This window comes from Trichosurus vulpecula, chromosome 6 (genome assembly GCF_011100635.1).
Source record: "Trichosurus vulpecula isolate mTriVul1 chromosome 6, mTriVul1.pri, whole genome shotgun sequence".
Classification (NCBI taxonomy): Eukaryota; Metazoa; Chordata; class Mammalia; order Diprotodontia; family Phalangeridae; genus Trichosurus; species Trichosurus vulpecula.
Window position 1 is genome coordinate 18,085,365 of NC_050578.1, and position 25,183 is coordinate 18,110,547.

The window sequence follows — 25,183 nt, forward strand, 5'->3', positions numbered from 1 at the left end:
TGGGGAGAAAAGCATACACACACTTTTCCTGCATTATTAACATTTTCTTAATCACTTTCTTAAGTGTAGCCAATCAACAAAACAATGAAAGAAGCCCTGATGTGTAGTTTGCTAGTTTCCCCAGTGCTGTATGAATTGGCTTCAACATACCCTTGCCTATATATAGTGTTTCATCTCCCTTCCCCTGTCTTTGCAAAGCCATTCTCTAGGCTTAGCAGGCTCACCCTTGTGTCTTAGAATGCCCAGCCTTCTTCAAAGCACAGCTAAGATTCTGCAGCCCTTCCCTTATCTCCCACTTGGTAAAGTTTTTCTCCCACCCCAAAATCATTTTGTATATTATTTCCTCTATATACTTACTCATATGTGTGTTGTTTTCTCCTAAGACTACGTAAGTCCTTGATGTCTGAAACTGTTATGTTTTTGTCTTTATATCCCTAGCACTTTATATCCCAATATGCCTGGCATCGTGTCATTCAGTCATTTTCAGTCTTGTCCAAATCTTTGTGACCGCATTTGGGGTTTTCTTGGCAAAGATACTAGAGTGGTTTGCCATTTCCTTCTCCAGCTCATTTTACAGATGAGGAAATGGGGGCAAACAGGGTGAAGTGACTTGCCCAGGGTCACACAGCTAGTAAGTGTCTTAGGCCAGATTTGAACTCAGGAAGGTGAGCCTTTCTGACTCCAGGCCCAGTACTCTATCTACTGTGCCACCTCACAGTAGAGATTAAATGCTTGTTAAATGCAGTTAAATCGACATCAGGGCTATTCCAGAAATTCTAGGACCCCTTTCAGATAAAAAAAGAGAAAACAGCTAAAAAGTGTAGCATATGGGAAGAAATAAAGCTTGGCAGTCAGCGAGCATGTTTTGTTGCTTCTATTTGTATCCCTAACACTTCACATAGTAAGAACTTAATATATGCTTGTCGACTTGCTGACTTACTTAATCATTGTCTGTTCCTCAATGTTTAGCATAGTGTTCTGCACACAGAAAACATTTAATACTTATTGATGAATGAAGAAGAAGACTTAAGCTTTGATGGTTTGCAAAGTAATTTTATATCCCTGCCAATCATGGGGTATCGTAGATGCCATGCATCAGGAAGCCCTACTTCTCTGGCTCTTCAGCAGCATAGGCTCCCAAGCTGGGTGGGGTGGGGAGGGAGGAGAGGAGGGCTTTTTGTACCTCGGGCAAACATCACAAACCTGAGAAACACTGAGCACAAGTTTAGTTGGGAAGGGGTGGAAACAGAGACTCCAGGACAAGCATGTGCTTAGGATACTGGCCATCACTATGAAAAGAAGACCAGTAAGCAGCTTACTATTTAAAGTACTTTAACACCTAGTTATGAGCCATAATTAGTTGTTTTCTTCATAGCTATATGTGTGTATACACACATGTATGTATTTAATACCAGATTACTGGACCCTGAGTGATAATTTTTAGAGAAAACATGTAAATGTTTGAGAGAGGGGCCTGAAAGAAAGCTTGAAGACAACTTCCCCAAACCTTGTGAACATGCTAGAGTTAACTAGTCCAACTTCTTGATTTTTACAAAGGAGGAAACTGAGGCCCCAGAAAAGGGAAGTTATTTATTCAAGGTTATAGAAGGTTTTCAAAACCCTTATTGAAACTGAGGTTGAAATGAGATAATCATATGAAGGCCAGATTTCATAGACTGAGATTGTTAGAACTAGAAACGACCTCGTCCAGCTCCTTCATTTTACAGAGAAGTAAACAAAGCAGCAGTTAGAACCTAGCTAGCCTGAGTCCAGGCCAGCACTCTTTCTGCTAAGTTGTTGAAGTCTGGCTTTCCTTAAAGGCAGAAGGCACTAGCCCTTCAGAGCAGGGACCCCTGCTTTCTTGACTAGAGACAAGCATCGAAGCAGAGAGGGGGGCCCTCAGTCCTTCCAGGAACAGCCTGACCTCCAGCTCTCCACAACCTCCATCCCTCTTTTTCCTTCAAAAAGATTAGGGAGCTTAGGAAGTAAAGATTTAAAGATAAGGAAAGTCTCAGGGAAGGATAGGAAAGTCAGAGGCAGGAAATCATGACTCCCTATCTACCCTGTCTACAGAAATAGTTCTAGGGTCCTTGAAATCCTCTACCCTGTGCTTCACAGGGTGGCCCGGGTCAGTAAAATGAAGGACTCTCCAAACAATTAAGATGCTCCCTCAGCAGAAAATTACTTTTGCTATCCCTCTGATTACTAGCTCTACCTCTGCCCTACCACCAGCCTCCCTCCCTCCTTCTTTTGGAATTCCTCAGAGGAAAAAATAAGAACATTTATTAATGACCCTTAAAATTCCTGCACCCTAGGAGAAATTCCCTGAGCCATGCTCTACCTACAGAACCCTATCTAGCAATCTGCCTACTCGCATTATATACATTTTGGTGCAGAGGAAAGATCACTGAACTTGAAATCAGGAAGCTAATTTTGAATCTGTCCTCTGACACTCACTCATGTGGAGGGACCTCAAGCAAGTCCCTTCATCTGCCTAGGCTTCAGTTGCCTTATCTAGGTTATGGGGAAAGTGTTCCGTCCACCTTAAAGTGCTATATGAATATTGCCTATTTTTAACTATCCAAAGGCTATTTTTAATAACCTGTGACAATGAAAGATGGTTTATTTCTGTGCCAGTGTTAAAGTATTTATAGAGCTAAATCTTTTTTCTCCACAGACTCTTACAGAGGGTCAGTAAAGAGCTGGCAGAATGGTATTTCCAAGACGGCCGAGCAGTGCTGGCAGCATGTTGTTATCTTGCTGTAGATAATATTGAGGTACAGCATTTGTACATTTATGTAAATGAACTAAAGGCCAATAGCTCTTTTTATATTATAAAGTATAAATAATATTCAGGGAAAATGTTATTTTAAATTTCTTTTATATGCAAGGGAACTATTTAGTACATTATACTTAAGTTCACTTTTAATGAGTACTCACTGCTTGATTCATTGCTGAGAATATGGACTATGTATGTGTATATATATAAATATGGAGTACATATGAATATATAAATATGGACTTTGTATATATGGATATATAAATAAAGCTCTTATTTCTATTACAATTTTTCTTACTATTTAAGCTACTAAAATTAGATAATTTTTTGAGCTATTTGAGCTGTTGGTTTCAAACATTTTTATAAACTATTCCCAAAAAGTTAACAATAAAGCTATTTTGAGAGGGACTATTATTAATGACAAAAATAATAGTGCCAGTAGTACCTTAGAGTAATCTGCCTCTGACACTAAAACCTTCTGTGGCTACACAATTTTCTCAGTTTCCTTTTTTCAATCTGCTCCTTTAAAGAATGGAGCTAATCTTGCTTAGTTCCTAAGGATCATATGACCCCATGGTTTATAAGATTGACATTCTTGTGAATGTAATTTGTACATTTGAAGGGGGATAGGGGTGGGGTGAAGAATGGTTAACCTGGTTGGCATCTATGGTATTGAAGATAATATTTTCTTACTGAGCCAGCTTGCCATGGCACACCTGATTCGTGGAAATGAACTTGAGTTGGCTGTCAATGTGGGCACCATCTTAGGAGAGAAGGCAGCACCAGCAACCCATTACGCCTTAGAATTACTAGCAAGAAAGTGTATGACAATTACAACATGGTAAGGATTTCTAAACCTCAAGGATTTTTATTTCTTTAAAAACACAAAAACAGTTGTTAGGTGTTGTGGATAATAAGTATGCAGGAAGGATCTGTGCTCTCTTCTTCATAAAAAAGATTATTGGAAAGAAGTGGCCAGAAATGAGAATGAAGTAACAAGAAGATGGTTAGGATGGGGTATGATATTAAAGTAAAGAGAATTTCTTTGTTTATATTACAAAATTATATGTTCAGGTTGATTCATTCTCTAGTAGCAGCAATTCCAAGCCTTATTTGGTGTATTAAACATTAACCACCATCAAAAGGATGCTTTTTTCTCCTGCCACATGTTCAGAACTGAGGGCAATGGGGATTCTTTAGCTTAGCTCCTCAAATCCTAGAAGAAATTCCAGGAGACCCAGACCCATTTTAGGCCTTCAAATACAGGTCAGAGGAATGCTGTGAACAAGCATCTGCCCTTGGCCTGAGTAATTTTCCAGCCTAGGAAAAGGGGAGAGGAGATAATTTTGAGACTCTGCCCCTCCTCAGTTATTTGCCACTCTTGGAACTTGTAAAGATATCTATCTGACCAGGACTCTTCCCCACACATATACCGGATGGATAAAACAATAGAAATATTCCACCCTTTTAGGCATACCCTAGATTAAGAGCAGGACTCTACCTTGAATCAGGTCTCCTAGAGTTATTCTACTTCAAACTGACACCTTTCAGAGGACCAGTAGGATGTAGGGTTATCCCTGGCCAGTCTTTATTAATACCCATCTGAGAACACAGTCATTTAATGCTAGTTGTCCCTTAAGACTATCCCATCATTTTAGTATGATTAAACATTATAATAGTCAGTGGCCACAGCGTACCCCAAGCACAGAAACAAACCAATTTATAGTATAGTTACCTCTAAGTGATTTTTCCTTTAGGTGGCAGTTACCCTAAACTAAATGTAAACATAACTCCTGAAAAAAGAAAAATAGGGTTAGTTTCAAAAACTGGAATAAAGTAATATTAAAAAATGAAAGATTTGTGAAGCTAAGCCAAACATAATAAAAATTATTCACCTGACTGTACTCTTCCTTTTTGTAGTTATAGCTTTAACCTATAGTTACTCCCAAAATTCATATGGGTTCCACCCAGCTTGAGGCCCTCATCTCTTCTTACCTGGACTGTTCCAGTAACCTACTTGCCTCTTGTGTTTCCCCTTTCCAATATATACAACATTTAGCTACAAAAGCACAGGGCTCTTTTGTTAGTCCCCTAATTAAGAAACTCCAATATTACCTCTATGATCTAAAAAAATTTATTCAGCTTTTAGAGCCATTGGAATCTTGCCCCAACCTACCTCTTTGTTGTTGTTGTTGTTGTTGAGGCAATCGGGGTTTAGTGATATGGCCAGGGTTACACAGCTAGTAAAAGTGTCTGAGGCAGATTTGAATCAGGTCCTTCTAACTCTAGGTCTGTTGCTCTATCGACAGCACCACCTAGCTGGTCCTCCCACAACCCCCACCTTTTTAGCTCTATTATATATTACTCCACGCCTCACCTCTGCCACTTAGAATTCCTTGTTTCCTTCAGAGCTCAATTCTACTTTGTAAGTTAACCCTCTATTGACCCACCCAAGTGCTACTAATGCATTCCTCATAAAATGATCGTGGTAATATTTTGTGCAATATGTAAACTTTGTTTCCCTTAATACAATGGACACTCTTTGAGGGCAACTACCATTTCATTTTTGTCTTTATATTCTTAGTGCCTGGAACACAGTAGATACTTAATAAATGCTCATGGATTAATTTATTGAGTCTTAAAAATCCCTTCCAATTTTCCAGTTGTATTTTATGTCACACTAACATATACATTTATTCTGAGGAAAGCTGAAAATAGAAACATTTATTTAGAGTCAGTAATTTCCAATAAACAACTATAGTCTTTGTAGCTAATGAAAGAGCCTAAATGATGAAAATACATCTTTAGATTAGTCTTCACATGACAGAGAATATAAGTTTAATTATTGTTAATAAACCAAGAATATTTGGGGGTTTTTCCCATTTATGGTTTAAAATGAAAATTTTGATTCCTCTGGGCATTCATTGTTATTTTAACATCTCCTTTTTAGCTTTCCATTTCTTGGATACAGGTATTTTATAGTTTTATAAGGCTGTGATTTAAATAATACATTTAAAAGCACATAGTTTTACATTATTCAAAGAAATGTTCTTGAATTATTATTTTTCTTAATATACCAAACCAATTACATTATTCACAGTAATATAAGGTATAACTGAGGCCAATTCCAATGTTATACATGAAAATAAATCTTATTATTTTATAGCTACACCTCATCTAATAAATTACCTCTAATTACCTATAATAGAAAAAATTATCCAGTGTGTTCTGAGAATAAAAACTAAGAGTTTTAATTCTTTGTGTAGTCTTTAACAGATCAGTAATAACAACACTGACACATCTAATTATCTCAAAGTAAATCAGGTTAAAAGTTAAAGTACAGTTACATCTTATAAACCCCACCTTAAGAAATAAGTATAAGTAAATTTCATTCTACCAGTGACTTTACAAGCTTGGGGAAGAAGAGGAAATGCCAAAGAGGAGGAGGAGGAGGAGGAGAAGGAGGAGGAGGAGGAGGAGGAGGAGGAGGAGGAGGAGGAGGAAGGGATCTGTAGGCCCAAGGCATTTAATATAAACTCCAAGAAGGAGATTTTTCCCCTTTAATTCTAGACAGTACAGACCACAAAAAGGTTAAGAACAGATTTCAAATAAAATTCTTAACGATACCCTTAAATGAGTTTAGCCAAAATTATTTCACTAATAAGTTCCTAGTTTCAGTGGGAAATTCACAAATAAGTGGAATTTCTCTTTCATTAGGTTCATATGTTGCCCATAAACTACTGTTTTCTTAAATTATTATTAACGATTATAGTAGCAATAGAGATGAATCGCAACAAGCTATGTGGAGAAAACTGAGCCTTGGCAAGTCATACCCCACTGGAAAGGCTTCAAGTATGGGCTGAACAACAGGCAGTTTGCCTGGAATCTGAGGGACGGCATTCCCCCGAGTGTGAAAGGCTCATCATCAGACTAGCTACAAGGTGGTGACTGTCAATAAGGGAGGGCAGTTCTGAGTGTGTTAGAGGAGCCAAAGCTCTGGCAGATCCTATGGAACTTGAGCTGAAAGGCTTCAAGTAAGGAAAGGTCTGAACCATCCAAGGATCAGCTTAGTTACCGACTATAAATGTAGAATGGCTCATCACCAAAAGTTTGACCCCAAGGGCACTATTTGTTTTTCCACATTAACTCAAGAAGATCTCTACTAAGATATAGATAGAGTTACGTCTGTAAGAGAGAGTGCTCATACTGGTAATCACAGATCTAATTAAGTATTTGAAATTCCAAAGTAAGTAATGATAATATCTTATTAGTTTAGAATGAGGATTTTTAGCCTGTAGTCTGTGGATAGATTTCAGGGGTTCTGTGAATTTGAAAAAAAAAAAACTTTGATAACCATTTTTGAATTTAATTGGTTTCCTTAGCAATCCTAAGTACTTTATTTAATTCATTTAAAAATATTATTTTGCAAAGGGTTAGTTCTGCTGCCAAAGGAGTCTGACACAAAAAAAGGTTAAGAACCCCTGGTTTGTAATATGTAAGATTTTGTTGTTACAGAGACAAAGTTTTACTAATATAAAATTATTTATAATTTAGCATTATTTTCTTATTAATAATAATTTCACACACCATAATGTTGAACAATCTTCAAACTGCCTCCCTCATAGGACATTCACTAGGACTAAATCAAATATTATTCAAATAGGTTTGAGTTCCCTTTTCTTTTCTTCATTTTCTATTAACTCTACTTATAAAATAATAATGAACCAAAGACAGGAGGCAGGAAGGGGAGGAAAAGCAAAGAACCTGAAAAATAAAAATAAAAATTATGAATTTTGTATTGCTTTGTATAACTGAAAGTTGATTATGCATATTTCTCAAACTGTTATATACTTTCTGTAATAGATAGCCAAAATTTCCACACTGTGATGTAAAAGGAGGTTGCATTAAAAAAAGCTTGTTTAAAATTGTAAAGTTTTCAGTCCAGTTTTGTATTTTAATTTGCTAATAAATTTATGCATCTAATTTTATGGGCCACTAAATGAATTTTTAAAAAGCAAAATCCATCAATTGCATCCCTTTATTTTTTTGTTGGCTTGTTGATTCCCTGAAGGTTTACTAAGAAGTACCAAATTACTGAAAACAGTAAAATTTAAATAGTCATGTTTTTTAATTAGTATAGCATGCTAGCTATTCTCACTTTTCCAATTTTGTATGCAAAACAAAAGTGGCCAGGATTTCACTTTAAGGAAGGTTGATTAATCAATTGAATGCAAGAAGAGGGCCTGGGACTACTTGATTTAGTTAGAGACTCCAGCTCCCTGAATAAAGTTCATAGTAAATACACACAATCATATCCGTAGTAACTCAAGTGTTATATTGCATTTGAAAATCATAAAATGTATATGAATAGCGAGATGAATTTTCCCTCATACCACTTTCATGTCCATGATTTACACTTAGATGAGGAGCTCTAAGATTCAATGCAAAATTACTATGTTAAATAGTAAATAGATAATGCAAGGGAGAAATAGTAAAAGTGTTATGATTTTGAAAATTTTGTTAACATTATATTTAGATTTTCCTAATAACTTTCCCCCTTATTGTCATTTGAATAGGGATTTGGCAACAGACCTTCTCTTGAGGATTCCTAATAATGAGCTGCACTTAGTAAAACTTTGTGCTTTCTACCCAGGATGTACTGAAGAGATAAATGACCTACATGAGAAGGTACACTGTGTTGTTGAGTTGTTTCAATCATGTCCCACTCTCTGTGACCCCATTTGGGCCTTTCTTGGCAAGGATACTGGAGTGATTTGCCATTTCCTTCTCCAGCTCATTTTACAGATTAAGAACTGAGGCAAACAGGGTTAAGTGACCTGCACAGGTTCACACAGCTAGTTAGTGTCTGAGGCCATATTTGAAACTCAGGTCCTCCTGACTCCTGGCCTGGAACCCTATCCACTGCTCCACCCAGCCACCCATGAGAAGGTACACTAATGAGAATAAATATTCTTGTTTGCTTGTTTGTTTTTTTGCAGGGGCGAAGACAGGGCAATTGGGGTTAAGTGATTTGCCCAAGGTCACACAGCTTGTAAATGTTTCAAGTGTCTGAGGTCAGATTTGAACTCAGGTACTCCTGACTCCAGGGCTCACTGTGCCACCTAGCTGCCCCGAGAATAAACATTCTTGATGGACACAAAGGCTGCTATGTTTTAATTTCCTTTTGAGGTTAAAAAACTGTAACATGTAAGGAAATAAATCAATTATCCTAACCTGATTAGAACATTTTTTGCCTAATTACACTAACAATTAGAAATAGAACAAAGAGGTTATGTGACATAGTGGGTAGACAGCAGACTTCAGGACAGGAAGAGGTTTTAAGCTCTGCCTAATACCCACTGGCTCTCTGTGGCTAAGTCCCTTAACCTCTCAGTGTCCCCAGGCTATTATCTAAGCCCAGAACAGTTGTCATTTGTATTGGTAAAAGGAGTCTCCTCACTCCCTATGCCAATGAAATTATATATCCTAATAGATACTTCTTAGGTCTTTTAAATGAATAAGCCTTGACGCAGACTTGGCAGCTGGGCTCACACACTCATTCACACTTATTCTATTTAGGAAGATCTGATATAGGGCTGAAACCTTCCTCCCTCCTGGTCCTAAGGCTATTCTCAGCTTCCCAGGATAAGTCTAATAAGAGCCCTTTTCTACATCACCTCAGTACTTTCAGTGGATGCATATTCTTCTCAGTGTAGGTGCTCACTCCAGCTGTGCAGACTGGAATCCACCCAAACTTCTCCTATGAAGTTCTTACTCACATCCTCCCTGAAATCCTCAAACATGCCAAGCTCTTCTCTAGGTCTTTGAACATTACCTGTGTACAAGCCTTGCAGGTGGGCTGTCCATAGGCTGTCATTACCCCTCACTCTCAACACATAACTGAAGCCCTTTCTTTTAGTGTATTTCTTGTAGGCCACTTCTTGGGTGTATGTTGTCACAGATAATATGCTTGCAAAATATTTATGCCTACTAGGTGTGTCTTCATTCCCCTTTGGGCAAACTGATCTTTAAGAGTTCGTGGTGTTTCATGTTTTACCACAATGTATTAATGTTTTTAAAATGGGTTTCTGTTTTAGGGAGAAACCTGAGGTCATTGAGAGCACTGTGGAATTTCCCAAATATAATCTAACGATTTTACCTGTTCAGTTCTGGATCCAGATCACTGACTATCTGCATTGTCTGTTCGGGATATACATATTGAGGGCTCAGCTATATGAGCTGCTCATCTAGCTATAAATCATATGGTATAAACCAGTGGTATTAAATTCAAATAGGAATGGATCCCTGTGGACATATTAGCTTAGACAACTATAAATTAACATTATCTATGTTTTAATGTATTTTTATTTATTTTGTTGAACATTTCCCAATTCCAGTTTAATTTGGTTCAGGCAACACTTGGGGCAGTACTGCATTGGGTCTGGACAATGGACATTTTTCCTTCTTGTTTTTCCAGGGGGATCACTTCTGTGCCATCCTAAACTGTTGGAATAGGACTTTTGTGAAGGCTTCTATAGTATAACCTCTAAAATTTTTGAAGTTATCCATATAGTAGAAGGAATACTTCATTTGAAAGCAGAGAAATAGTGTTCAGTGTCTAGCTCTGCTACTTATCTATGACCTTGGGCAAATCACTTAACTTATCTGGGTCTTAGTTTCAGCTCTCAGTCTAAGATCCTTTGCTTCTTCCAGCTCTATTCCTATAATCCTATGCCACATTCCCCATTTCTTCAATCCCTAAAATGATTTGAAGTTCTTTTTCCATCTTGATCACCTCTCAGATATTTCTTACCATATTAGTTCCCTTTTGGATTTCCAGTGTTTTCCTAAAATGTTCAGCCAGAAGTAAATACAATATTCCAGTTGTGATCTAACTCTTGCATAGCACAGTGGAATAATGTGTACCTTTTTTCTGGATACCAGACTTATGCTAATGCTGCCAAAGATCGTGTTAGGCTTTTTAGCTGAGTCATATTGAGCTTACAGTCCATTAAAATAATCAAATCTCATTCACATGAACCACATGGTCTGGACAAATCTCCCCCATCTTGTGATTTCACTGTGCAAGAAACTCCTGGTAAAGAAACCCCCACCTACCTATATAGGTCGGGAACTATTCTTCAACTTTCAGACAGAGTTGCTTCTTAGACTAATGTAAGTACCTTTTAAAAACAGTACAGGATACTCAGACATATTCAAACTTCATTCTGTGGGATGCCTTTGGAGATCTTATCAAGTGTACATTGATAGCTGGAATAGTAGCACAAAAAGAGCAAAATGAAATTTAATAGAGATTAATATGAAGTTTTACATTTGGATTTGGAAAATCAGTTCTACAAGTATAACATGGAGAAACCATGAGTAGATGACAGTTGATATGAAACAGATATAGGGGAGTTAATGTGAAATGGCAATCACATGTAGAATTATAATCCTTTGTCTAGTGCTAACTTTCCATACCAAAACAGATAAGTTGTGGTATGACTAGAAAAGAGTGATTAGGATAGTGAGAACTGGTATTCATGTTCTAAAATAAAGGACTGAAGGAATTGTGGATATTTAACTGGGAGAAGATAAACCAATTAGTAATATTATCACTGTACCAAAATGTTTAAGGGATTGATATGTGGGAGAAGGCTTCAAATTATTATTATTATTGTTGTTTAGCCTCCGTATATAATTAAAACCAATGAACAGAAGTCACAGTGACATATTTTGACTAAATATAAGGAAACAGATTCTAACAAATTAGTCCAAGAGTGGAGATGGTGACCTCAGAAAGTGTTAAGATCTTATTTATTGACTGTTCAAGAAGCAATGTATGATTATTTTAGGGGAATGTTATAGAAAGGGTGACTCAGGGATAGTTTGGATTGTTTGATCACTGAGGACCTTTCTGATCTGAGATTCCATTATTCCAGTTTCCTCTCCCAGCTTCGTGTCAATCCTGAACTTGATAAACATATTACTTAGTCCCAGTTACAGATAAAAAATGTTGAACAGAAAAGGGCTAAGAGCTGGTTTGCATAACTGACATCAGAATCACAGAATTTCATAGTTTGAAGGCTCATTGAGATCATCTTGTCTAATCTATACCTGAGTAAAAATCCCCTTTACACTATCTCTAACAAATAGGAAAATTCAGATTCTGCTTGAATGCATCCAGTGATTAGGAACCCATTACCTCTGAAAGAAGCTGAAAGCACTTTTACACAGTTCTTTTTGTTAGGTAGTTTGCCGCCGCATTAAGTCACAATTTACCTCCCTGCCACAAACTCCCACTTACTCCTGCTTCTTTCCTCTGGGCCCAGGCAAAACAAATCTAATTCTTCTCTCATGTCACAGCTCTGCAAATCTCATAAAACAGTTATCTCATTGCTCCAAGTCTCCTTTTCTTCAGGAGAGACATTTCCAATTCTTCTACCAATTCCTTCTATGTCACATGACATAGTCTCCACTTGCCTTGCCAGCCTGACCTAGACTCACTCCAGTTGATAAATATCAAATCCAAAATGTCACATTCACAACTAATTTCAGTTCTCCAGATGTGTTCTGACCTAGGAAGACTACAACAGGATGATCTCAATCTTCCCCTCAGCCTTGACCCTATTCCTCCAGTTTTGAAGCTTAAAGTCGCATTATCTATTTAGATTCTTTCAACCTTCTTGGAATTGCAACAGTATATTAAAACATCCAGATCTTTTTTGTAGAAGCCATGTCTTCTCAAAACAGTACTAGTGAGGGTTTTTTTACCCTAAGTTTAGAATTTTATATTTCTCACAATTTTATTCATTCTATTTTATTAGATTCTGGTTGATCCCAATTCTGTCATCCAATTATGCTTCCCATTTTCAAATGTAATCATCTTTGCCTTTGTTCAAGTGATTAATAAAAATATTGAATTGTAGAGAGCTAAGGACAAATCCATGGGTTATCACACTAAAGATCACCCTCCAAGTTGGCATTAATTATTAACAGTTCCAAACTTACCTGACTTGAGTAACGCGTCCAGCCTCTATTTCTCTAACCTTTTGATTCGTTTCAACAAGTATTTATATAGGCATTCACCAGGCAGTTATGAGAAGGGGGACTAGAGCTCAGGAAAGAACCGAAGACTAAATTTGTAGATGTGGGGATTACATGTAAAGACATGATTGCTAATGAGGTTGGGAAAAAGTAAAGAAAGAAGAGAACAGGGCCCAGGGTAGATCCTTGTTGATTAATTGATTCACAAAATGGGTGGGGACATAGATGTCATTTCTAGAAAAAAGACTGAGAAAAATTGAGCAGAGAGGAAGAAAACCAACACAGAGGAGTGTCTGGTAAATCCAGAAAGGATAGTATCTAGGATAGTCAACAGAGTCAAACATTGTGAAGAGGTAAAGAGGTGTGAGAAATGGAAAAAGTCCATTTGGCTTAAAGGTTTAGTGATAAAGAAGTGACCTTAAAGAGACCATTTTCAGTTGAACAGTCTCAATGAAAGCCAGATCTCAAAGAAGTTGAGAAATGAACTGGAGGCAAGGAAGTTGAAATGATGACCATAAACCACTTTTTCTAGGGGTATCACTGTGACAGGAAAAAAGATGTCAGATGATAGCCTGAAGGAATGGCAGTGTGATAGAGATGGCGGGGTGATAGGACCAAGTGAAGGCAATTGTCAAAGAAAATATCATGAAACCTTACCTCTCTTTCACCAAACATAACTGTAAGGATTAGCAATAATCCATGTAAATCTTTCTACAGTTGTAACTTCAGATGGAAAAATTTTTAAGAAACAAAAAGCATTTATTCTGTTTCCCCTAAATTATCTTTATTAACACATATAGAATTATTATTCTTTTACCAATTGTTTTCCAGTGTAATCTGCCCACAATAGAAGAATGTACAGGATTAGCAGAGACTGCCCTTGCAGATGGAAATGTATTTGAAACTATCAAGTATTACTTGTTAAGTAAAGAACCTGAAAAAGCTCTTCCTATTGGTATCCATTTCATCAAACGTGAGTTTTTACATGGCATATTCATATGCAATCTTCTCATTTGTTTGACCTCTGCTTATTTTTGCATCAGTCTTAAAATTAAACAACAGCTGATGTATCAGTGGTTCTAAAATTTAAAGAGAAAATCTAACAGGAGACATGGACTCAATTTAATGAGGCATTTTTCTTTTCTCTTTAGTTTGGTCTGCTTGGAACTTGGTGTCTCAGAGGGTACTCTGAGTGAATATACCATAAGAAGATGTTCATGGTCTCTTACTTTAGTGACCTGGGAAACAGTAGAAGTAAATGAAATTGATTTATAGAGAGAAGGGCAATGTTTTTATATGAGGTTTATGCAAATTTTGAGGATCAGATATTGACAGGTACTTTTTATTAATTGCAAGATTGTTTATATTTTCTTTTTTAAAAAAATCAGAACAAATGAGCCATTCAGACTGGAATTTGGATACAGTCTACCCAGTTCTTGATCTTCTGAGTTATGTCCGCACTGAAAGACTAATCCTGCATAAATGTAGTGAGTAAGTACATCTTTATTCCAGATGCTAAAATTGAACTTCTGGTCTTATTTAAAGATAATTCTTGTTATCTTTTGTCTTAACCCATGGTCAGTTTGAGATGTAGTTTCTTTCTTGGAACAAGTAAATGAGCATCTGATTCATTAAATTTGTCCTGTGGGGGTGGAGATGGAAGGGTCAGAAGGGTGAGAGTAATGCAGAACTTATTAAAATTACAGTGGTATCAATTTGGAGCAAAATAATATCAGCAGAGGTGTCCAACTCGAGGCCCACAGGCTACAAGTGCCTGCACCAGAGTAAATGTTGATCAAATGAAATAAAAATACAATACAACAAAGATAATGTTAATTTATAGTTTTCTAGGTTAATATACAGCAGCAGGAATTCATTTCTATTTCAGTTTGACACCACTGGTGTATAGGACCCCACATAATAACAGGAAGCATAAACCTAACACACAGCTCAAGCAGAGCTGGCCTCAAATCTTTAGCCAGTGTTGGGAATTGGTGCCATGGGCTTCCAGGCCTCAGTGAGCTCCTTGAAGGCAGAGATGATTTTCTGCATTTCTTCCTAACCCCAGCACTTATCACGGTGCCTGGCACCCAGGAAGTGTTTGATGAATGCTTGTTGACTTGATGTGACTATGTAGACAACCATTGGAGATAATCCTGTTTTATCTTCCTTATAGAAACTAGGGTCATTGTGGCGTTAGAAGCCTAGGTTGAGCCAGGAAATATGGGCAGGGAAACCTCTCTGCAGGTCTCTACCCAGCCCCATAAGAGCAGTGGAGTTCAATGCCATTTCTGGGAATTCCAACAAAGTACCAAGGAATCCCTAACTTGTCCCTGCTGTGAGTAGGAAAGTGGGATGATGAGAAGCAAGTGGGCAGGAAGGGTTTCCATTTAAGATGTTAACTGTTTTAAGTTTGAAAACATTTATGGAATAATTACCAGTCTGCTACTCATCTGTATATATATACAGATCTATCTATCTATCTATCTATCTATATATATACACATAGATAGATGGATAATTCAAATTGTAGCTTTCACTGAAATTTTAATAATCATACATAGTAATAAATATTTCTTTGGATGTATGGAGATGCTGTTATGTGAAATAAACATTCAAGTAATGTTCTATTCCATGTGTTCTCTTCTAGAGTCCGAAATGAGCTGTTGATACTGTGTGGTTACATTGGTGCTTTGTTAGCAATGAGAAGACAGTATCAGAGCATTGTGCCAGCCCTTTATGAGTACACAAGGTACTTGCTGTTGTGAAAGAGCAATTTGGTTTTGAAAATGGGGACTTGAAATCATTCTTTTTTCCCCATTTCTTTAACTAAAATCAATATATAAAATAAAAATTACTCAGTGGGGAGAGCAGGAGAAATATTCTCCCTATCCCAGGCCTACCATGCTAAATGATGGGTCCTTGAAAGTGATGATTCACTATGGCTAGACCACTGAGTGTCCAGGAATACAGATTTTCCTGTTAGTTCTGTAGGGTGGGGAAGACATGCAGAAGTAACTGCTTCCTGGTGTAGACCAAAGGGAGGAGGGCTGCTCATCCCCATGCTTTGGTGTCCACCTCTCACCTGTGGCTCCAAAAAGCTGTAGCATGTACAGAGCCACACTGTGGTAAAAAACTATCTTGGCAGATGGGCTAAGCCAAGTTGAGCATAACCAACAGGCCTCAAGCCCATCAGTGAGTTAGGGGAACATCCACCCAAAGCCTCTGCAGACATCCCCCCAGTGGAATCGGCAGATGAGAATAATTGGTTTCAATAGCCATGAAGGCAGCTAAAGCAGGCATTGTAGAGGGCCTGGAGCTTGGTCAGACATAGAAGATGCTGGAGTTATCTATTCCATACCAGGTCATCACCAGTTATCATGACTTTTGCCCTGCCACTGGACTGCGATGACTCTGGAAGAGAGAGTGAGGCAACTCTGTCTAACTTAAATCCAATTCATCCACAAGTCAAGACATCATCCCATGATGTCATTGGTCCTCTTTGAAAATGAAGGACTATTCTTTGTGTAAAAATCATATTCTTTGAGAATATATTAGAAAGTGACTGTTAAACATGCTGAGATACCTTAGCTTGAAAAAAGAGAATGAAACATGATCAGTCATATAAAGTTTACATTAAAAGACAGACAATAATAAAAATATAGACTGGGAAATTACACCTACTAAAAAATGAATTCAAAGATTAGCTGTACTTTTTAAGGCAAAATTTAAGTTAAATTTCTTGGCTATGTTACTCAGGGTTAAAGCTAGTCATTGAGAAAACAAGTTAGTATGTTATGCAACTGATTTGCTACAATGATATAAACATACATGAGTCTGAGGTTCACATTTTATCTTTCTTCCCTGTCAAGCTATCACTACATTCCCGAAAAATAGACTAAGAGGATTAACCACACATATTTATCTTTTGCAAACGTCATCTGAAAGCCCTGGGTTCCTTTTTCCTTTTATTCCCAAATAAGTTTACCTGTTGAGTTTCTGGTGGCAGGTTCCATGGAAAACATGCTGAAAATTGTTCTTTTTAGAAACTGTATTTGAATAAAATTTTATTCATAGGATTATAGACATAAAATTAAAAGGCATCTTATCTCGTCCACACTCCCTGATCTTACAAATAAAGGCACTTAGAGCTCAGGGAAGATAAGGTGGCTTGCCCAAGGTCATACAGGTAGTAAGTGACAGAGCAGGAAGATAAACTTTGGTTCTCAAAGATTATAGCAATGGAGAACAAAATGTGGCAAATTCTATGAAGATGGTAAGGATTCCAGTAGGGGCCCAGTGATAGACTGTATGTTTGTCTTCCTAGGACCAGTCTAGCTGACTTTCGAGAGGAGCATCACCAGAAGGATGGCTACAAGGTGATATATTTTTGACCACAGCAGCAAAATTGCTTAGAGTCAGAGTCAGAGAGGTTGCAATCTGCATCAGTAGAGGGACTTTTTACACTGATGAAATCACAGATCCTTGATGCACTAAATTAAGAAACTGTATGGCAGTGGTTGCTTATACAAGGTCTTAGAATCAATTAATCAATCCCTGACAAAGACCCCTATTTCCACTGTCTTATCCATTTCCAAAGTAGGCCATGTCGTTTTTGCCTGTATGACTTTTTACATTTCACACTGTCACAAAAGTGGGGATCGAGGTTGATTCATACCAGCATTTCCACTGTTTCCTATCAATTGACATAATTTTCTTTTATTACTCTTTTAACCTTTAGATTCCTACACTTTTTGAAACAATACTTCATAATTATTATCACATGATATTTGCAATTTTATGCTCATTTTAGTTCCCTATATTGGTGTATATTAAGGGTGTATCCACATGGGGAGAATTTTCTGGCAAGCAATAGAAAAGGTAGCATCAGTCTGACAAAGTACTGGAGAGAGCATAGAAAAAGAAGTTCATTGTCCAAGTGGCAGGAGTACTCATTGGAGGTGGCAGACAGAAAAGATGGGAGAAGTAGTAGAAGATAGAGCAAAATGGTCACCAAGATGTGACTTTAGGCTAGCTATGGGTAGAAGCTACAGAGATGTGGGTCTGGATCTGGTGTAAGGAAAAATGCCTTAACAATTAGATCTGCCCCAGGAAATGACTGGACTGCCTCAAGAGGCTTTTTTTTTTTCAAGAGGCTTTTAAGTGGAGCCTGGAAAACTTTTTGTCATGAATGTTGTAGAGGGGATTCCTGTGCAGTTATAGGTTGGACTAGATAGTCTTTGAAATTCCTTCCAAATATGAATCTACATGTTTATAATATTTAATCTAGGCCTTCTTCTCTTCTTACCCTGCATTTCACTTAAATGTACTTGCTTTACTTTTCACTCTTCACCCTTTTAGTAAATGTTTGTTGTTTTTGTATGTTTTATTTTTGTCAATTAAGATGTTATTTTTCTGTTTTCTTAGTTCTCAGTCTTTTCCCTATGAAACCTAATTTTGACTGTCAATTTTATTTATATCTAACATTTGCCAGATTTCACATCAACGGACTAGTTTAAGCACTCTGATTGAGAAAGATCAATCTATTTTTAGATTTTTAGAACTGGAGAGGAACCCAGACACCATCTAGTCCAGCTCTCTAAATTTTCAGATGAGTAAAATAAAGCCTAGAGAAATGATTTTCCCAAGGTCAGGTATAGTTGCATTTTTATTTTCAGATTTATGTCACTTTGAATTTTTAAGCTGCAAAAGTATTAGGTTACAAGCAGTCATGCTTCAAAGAAAATTGTTAACATATAAGCAGAAAAGATTACAATAAACCATATTTAATATAAAGTTTCTTCTACTTAGAAAAGTACTTTGCTGAAATGGGGGCTGCAATGGCCATTTCAATGAAAAATAAGTAATAGTAACAGCGATAATAACCATGAAGACTCTGAAAAATAACATTTGACATAAAGTCAGAAGATCCTTGTCATAGTGCTATTTCTTCTATCACCTGTCTTTGTAACCATGGGCAAATCACTTAACCCCTCAGGGGTTCAGTTTCTCTGTCAGTGAAATGAAGGGGTTGGACTTGATAGCTAAGATTTCTTCTTGCTCTGAAATCTATGTGATTCTAACATTTTCAAACTTTTACTGATGCCTTTGGTTTTTTTACATCCCAATCATTTCCCAATATGTCTCCCTGTGCCTCCCCTCCTCCCAAAAAATGGCAAACAGAACCTTTCCTTGTCACAAAGCAAAACCAATAATATGACTTCCTCTGGCAGCCTATGCAGCATCCTATGCCTGTAGTCCCCTCTCCTGAGAGAAGGGAAGTACTTTTCATCTTCTAGTTTCCAGAATTAAAATTAGTCATTACAATTGATCTGAATCCAGCTGCTTTTCACTGTTTTTGTATATGTTATTTCAGTCAATGTGTATAATGTTCTCCTAGTTCTTACTATTCTCATTTGGGATTCTAAATTGACTTTCAGATTTCAATTGACCATATATTCTTATTTTACACTTTTCAGAACTTGTTCCATGAGTAATAAAAACAGCAAAAAACTTAGTCTGTCTTCTGCTTGTTTTCTTATTCCATTTGGAAGCACCTTGGCCTGTCTTTATTTACCTTCTCCTTAACTGTACATTAAGGTTAAATAAGGTTAAACACCACCTAACAGTATTTTTATTAGTAGTGATTAGTATGTTCATTTAGCACTTGGTATATTTTTGTTCTGAATCTACTGTAAAGAAAAGACTATAGATCTAAATAATGTTATTTTAAATGGCATTTGCTATTTTGGTACATTAATCTTTTATTTTCAGATATTAATTCTGGGAGTATACATGTAGTGTGCTGATAAATGCTCAACAACAAGCTCTACAAAAACAAGGTGTATGCATGACATACTTTTAATTTTAATCTACATTATTAACACTTTTTCTCCATCACTACCTGAAGTGTAGGCAATCAGTAAAACAATAAATCAAGCTTTGATTTGTGGCATTTGCCAGTTTCTGAGTTGTTAGCACCTCATGAAATGATGGTCCAGGCTAGGAACTCAACAATCAGGGGAGAGGACCATAGGATGGAGGCATTTCCAGGGCCAATTTTCTCAATAAAGTAAAAAGTAAACTCTTTTGGGAAGGGAGGAGATGTGGAAGGTTTGAGGAGGGAAGAGAAGGTTTGGAATAGCCACTGTGAAGAGTGTGATAATCAGCAAGAAACAAAATGACTCCCTTGCTGTAGGTTGGGCCCATTTGAGGTTGGATAACCTAACTTGTAATGTACCCAGATAGCTGAGCCGTGAGTGTGAGATTTCAGCTGCATCCAGCAGTATGTAAGCAGACGTGGAGAGGCAGATGGCAGGAGTAACCCAGGATAGGGTCTTGGCAAGAGATGAGCAGTGAGAGGATGAGGGGCAAGGGCTTCAAGCACAGGGGACCCTGTGGAGCTGAAATGACTAACTCTTGGGTTGAGATTGGAGATGAAGGAAAATAAAGTTTGAGCAAGGGCAATGACCTCAGAAATTATTGAAGGGGTGGAGGAATTCAAAGTCTCAGTGACTCTGAAAAATAGGGTTAGGAGGGGTGAGGCATAAGGAGAGGTGGAAGGATAAGAGGTCATGGTCAGAGAGGGGATGTCAGAGTTTCTAATTAGGGAAGCTGATCACTTGTGGTTAATAGTGAGATCTGGTATTTGACCATTCTGGCTGATGTGGAGTGAGTTAACATGCTATTGGGACCTATCACCTTTATAATCCTGGAAAAAACAACCAACCTCTGGGACCCTCAATTTCTTCTTTTATAAAATGGCAATCCTCATAACTCCTCGGGGGTGGTTCTGAAGATCAAATAAGTATGTGAAGCATCTTACAAACCTTCAAGTGATATGGAAACATCAATTATTTTCCTCTATTTCAGCCAGCTTTTAAAAAGGAGGGATGTGTCAGTACCTTTGAAAATTGAACAACTTTCTGAAGAATTAGATGCCTGGAGAGCTTGCCTACATTTAGCCAACAAGTGAGTATGATGTAGAAAATGAAGTGCAGAAAGGAAAATTGGATTTTATTTTCATAAAATAAAATCCTGAGTCATTATTTCATAAAATAAAATCCTGAGTCATTATTTATTGACAGAATGAATGAATCTTGATTTGCATGAAAATTTTCTGAATTAAATTAACCAAAACTGACTTTTCGTTATCTTTTTATAGCTTTTAGTTTTTCTATTAGTCTGTATAAAATAGGTAATTTTCCTCATTTATGTGTGTTAGAATAGCTGATTTCTCAGGGCATTAACATTTTATGATTCCATAGCCATTAAAAACTAACATGTATTGAATCACAGATCAACAGAAGACCCTCCCTATACCCCTCCTTCTGACTCTCAAAGAATGATTTATGCAAGTCTGCTAAAGAAAATGAAGGAGGAAACACTCAGAGGAATCACTGGACCAGACTCTGTCACTGGATCAAATCTTCCAAGTCACTCAGATGTTCATATCTCTTGTCTGACAGGATTAAAGATCCAGGTACATCCTTATATTATGCAAGTAGGGTATTAAAATAAGTTTATCTAATTTAAAAAATCTTCATAAGCATATGATTATGTCAAAATTAATGTATACCAGTAAATGTGGGACCCAGCAAAGATCTGTTTTTCAGCAGTCTCCAGTGGTTGGTTTAAATGTCTTTTTTCCTAACATGCAAAGCCAATGATTCAGTATATTATAGAAACACTTTCAGTAATATGTGCAGTTAGTAGTACATATGTGTAGGTATTGGAAAGTTTTTTCTCAGAGAATTTATCATTAAAATATGGAAGGGCAAACCAAATGATAAAAAAGACTAGGTACGTACAAAAAATCATATATGGGAAATACGATTGAACTGATGTCTTCCCTTACAAGCCCGCAAACAGCCACATACTAAAAATAGCTGACACTTACGATATATATGTTCTTGGCAGAATAATAAATTCCCCTTAGAATATCAATCATGAATATGTTCAGTAATCTAAAATGGAAGGAATCTCTATGGCAGGGTTGGGAAGTACCCAAGGAAATAACATCAGTGTCTAAAAGAGTATCCAACACTGGTGAGACCAGAACGCTGAAACATACCTCCTATGTCTCAAGTACCTCTGCTGGAACTCAGAGCATACGTAAGTCATAGCAAGAGAGCTATTTTACTTAAAATTTGTCTTCATTACCAGTCCCTAGGCATCTATCCTGCGGTATTCAATTTCTTGTCCCCCAAGTATTAAGGAATTTGCACTGAAGACCAAAAAACTTTCAAGACCCAAGAAATGAATCCCTAAAGACAAACTGTATGACCAATTGGCAAAGTATTTTAGATAGGAAGGAGGACCTTCACACCTCTTGAATTAAACCACATGGTCCACAACCAACTGCACTTTATTAATAAGCAGGGTCTGACTACAGGGAAAACTGGGTTTGCTAACATGCTAATTAAGTTATCAAAAGGCATTGATATTTGTCAACAGTACCACCTTAGGATCTGGTGGTAAATAAACCAGTTTCCATTTGCCTAGCCAAAACAGCTGAAAATTCAAAGAGTGACTATGGACTCATAGTTAGGGTTAGAACTAGATAAATTTGTGAAATGGGTCCACTTTCTTCAATATTACTTAATTCCATTCTTCTATAACCATGGCTTCCCCTTCCCATTGGTCTAGGATTTCAATTCTTCCTTCCCACTTTAGTCAGCCTAATGACATCATAGCTTCCATCCTCTATTGAACCTGCTCTCAGAAAAAGATCTAATGAACTGATGTGTACTAAAGTATACATAGCTGATAATGTATTACCTCTCCCATGGCCATTTGCATTTTGACATAAAATTAAAACTAAGCCAAAGGAATTAATCTGTAATTATGAAAATTCAAGTATTAGTAAGGGAATAGGAGAGATATTTTGGTAGGCAGTAGAGCCTTCAGAGTACCCGTTAAATAATAGTACAAAGAAGGCTCTGCCTGGCAGTAATTATGCTCATTCCTTATGTGGCATGGATACTTGATCACAGTAGACATATAACATTTTGAAATGTGATATGAGAGGAAACTGCATAAGCTGGGCTCCAAAATGACATGTCTTGCTCAGAGGATAATTTCTAACGTCTTACAGGAACATCTCGTACTTCTATATGTCTGAACTTAATGTATTAAATTGATAGCACTTGGTTTCTCTCCAATATCCAAAATGTTCAATTATATGAAATTAATTCAGTTCCCCCTTTTGGTGCTGGGCTTGGAATCAGGAAGACTCAACTTGGAGTCAAATGAGTTGAAACCTGGCCTCAGATACTTACTAGCTGTGTGACTCTGGGCAAGTCATTTAACCCTGTTTGCCTCAGTTCCTCATCTGTAAAAGAGCTGGAGAAGGAAATGGCAAACCACTGCAGTATCTTTATCAAGAAAACCCTAAATGGGGTCATGAAGATTTGGACATGACTGAAACAACTGAACAAAGTTAATCAAATCTATCTATCCTGTTTTAATCAGAGTAACATATGTATCTATTCTATCACTCTCTTCATATGAGGGCTATGAGTGTAAATATATTCTAATATGGATAATCCTAGCATGGATATCAAACATTAATGTGCTTTCATTTTTCCTAGTGAACAGTTGAAATTTTGAATTTGAATACATGCCTATCACTCATATACACACAAAATCACTGGGCATATGTACTTTCTAAACTAGATAACCACACCGCATCTTCCAAGTAAAGTTGATTATTTTCTCAGTGATATCACTAATATTTATGTAAGGGATTTGGAATGTAAAAATGAAAACTAATTTCCATTTTGTCTACTGTAGACTAATACATAATCTAAGACATATATGTTTGTATTCACTAGTACTAGTCAGTCTTTCTCCATGTATTTTCATTTCCTTAAATATTTATATGACTTTAAGAGTGACTATTCTCTAGAAATTTAAGACAAATTTCTTATTTATAAACTTTCTTTCTTATTTCTTCCATTACTTTTGTATCATAGGGTCCTGTCTTTTTCCTTGAAGATGGAAAATCAGCAATTTCACTGAATGATGCTTTGATGTGGGCAAAGGTGAATCCATTCTCTCCCTTAGGAACAGGAATACGACTTAATCCATTCTGAAAGAATTATTTTTCTCCATATTAAATTGCTTCAAGGGGCGGGGGGAAAGGATCCTGCAGGTTGATATTACCTTACCCTCAGATGTTGAAGGACAGAAAATGGCAGTTGATTTTATTCTGAATGACAAATATGTTGGACTTTTCACGTAGAAGGAAAGGAAAATGAAAAATGATGAAAATGAAACATGTAAGTGATTTTAGGGGAAAATCATCACATTATTTAATGACAGCTATGTTTGGAAGAAATACTTTTTATCAAGCAATTAAAATATTTAAATTATAAAAGACTGTCTGCAAAATATGAAAATCCTTTGCACACTAAGAAAAATATCAAAATGCCAAGTAGTTAAAACATTGACATTTATAATGTTTCAAATACATAAAAAGGCAAGATAAGCATTATGCCCTGATATCCTACAGACTTTAAACTAAATGACTACCTACAGTTTTTGGTTTGTAAAATGTATAATTATTCCTTTTTATCTTTAGCTCATGTTTAATAAAATACTTCTCTTAGAAATTTGATAAGTGTAAATAAATGTGTGCATAGTTCAATCCAGTCCTTTTTTTCAAGGTCACATGAAAAGTTCATCTCCCTAATCACATACATTCAAGTTATATTTCCATATTGACAAAATAAACTGACCAAAATTATAAAATTCAGTCAGGTATCTGGGAATTTATAGAATCAATGACTCAGCTTCTTACTTTTCACCTAGATATTTGAAATTAGATAGACATGGCCTAATTGTTTAATTTTATTTTGATTAACATTTAAAATGTATATAATGAACCTGTCCCTAGTTAGTTGATCTTAACTAACAATTTTGAGATAGTACAAAGTGTGTTCATGAAAACAATTTGGAAGAAATACTTATAAGGAAACCACACGTTTATTCAAAACAATTGGAATACACTATGTAAATTTAACTCTTGTTTCTTTTTAATCATTTGTTTGAGAAAACAAGGCAGTGCTCTATAGAGCCTGATGCTTGAATATACAAGGACAATACTTTAATTAGATTTTTTCCTGGAATTTGGCTACAGATAAAATTTTTTAAATTAACACAGCTAGGACAGATACTCAGGCTTTGATACTCAGGCAATTACTTGGGAATAATAACATAGACGTTGTGTGTTCTTATAGGTTGGGAACATAGACTCTAGGTAGAATATTTTTACACTGCTTTCAGAGTCCTTTTATATCTTTCTTGAGCAGCCTGATAGCATAGAGAACAAACATCTATTCTTTATCTAATCTT

General features: G+C 36.6%; 1 protein-coding gene across 5 annotated transcripts in view; it reads left to right on the plus strand.

Annotated features, from left to right (window-relative positions):
* Positions 1–24,136, plus strand: part of WDR17 (WD repeat domain 17) — a 94,335-nt gene extending 70,199 nt beyond the window's left edge. For 2 of the 5 annotated variants that reach the window (XM_036763460.1, XM_036763462.1), the window contains 10 exons: positions 2,678–2,777; positions 3,481–3,620; positions 5,730–5,750; positions 8,356–8,467; positions 13,658–13,799; positions 14,215–14,317; positions 15,477–15,578; positions 20,699–20,797; positions 21,125–21,308; positions 23,803–24,136. In XM_036763460.1, the coding sequence (XP_036619355.1) occupies positions 2,678–2,777; positions 3,481–3,620; positions 5,730–5,750; positions 8,356–8,467; positions 13,658–13,799; positions 14,215–14,317; positions 15,477–15,578; positions 20,699–20,797; positions 21,125–21,308; positions 23,803–23,922 (1,123 nt within the window). In that variant the 3' untranslated portion in view covers positions 23,923–24,136. Of the gene's footprint in view, positions 1–2,677; positions 2,778–3,480; positions 3,621–5,729; positions 5,751–8,331; positions 8,468–13,657; positions 13,800–14,214; positions 14,318–15,476; positions 15,579–20,698; positions 20,798–21,124; positions 21,309–23,802 lie in introns of all 5 variants that reach the window. The other 3 variants (XM_036763459.1, XM_036763461.1, XM_036763458.1) reach the window with 2 other exon arrangements.
* The last annotated feature ends 1,047 nt before the right edge of the window (positions 24,137–25,183 follow it).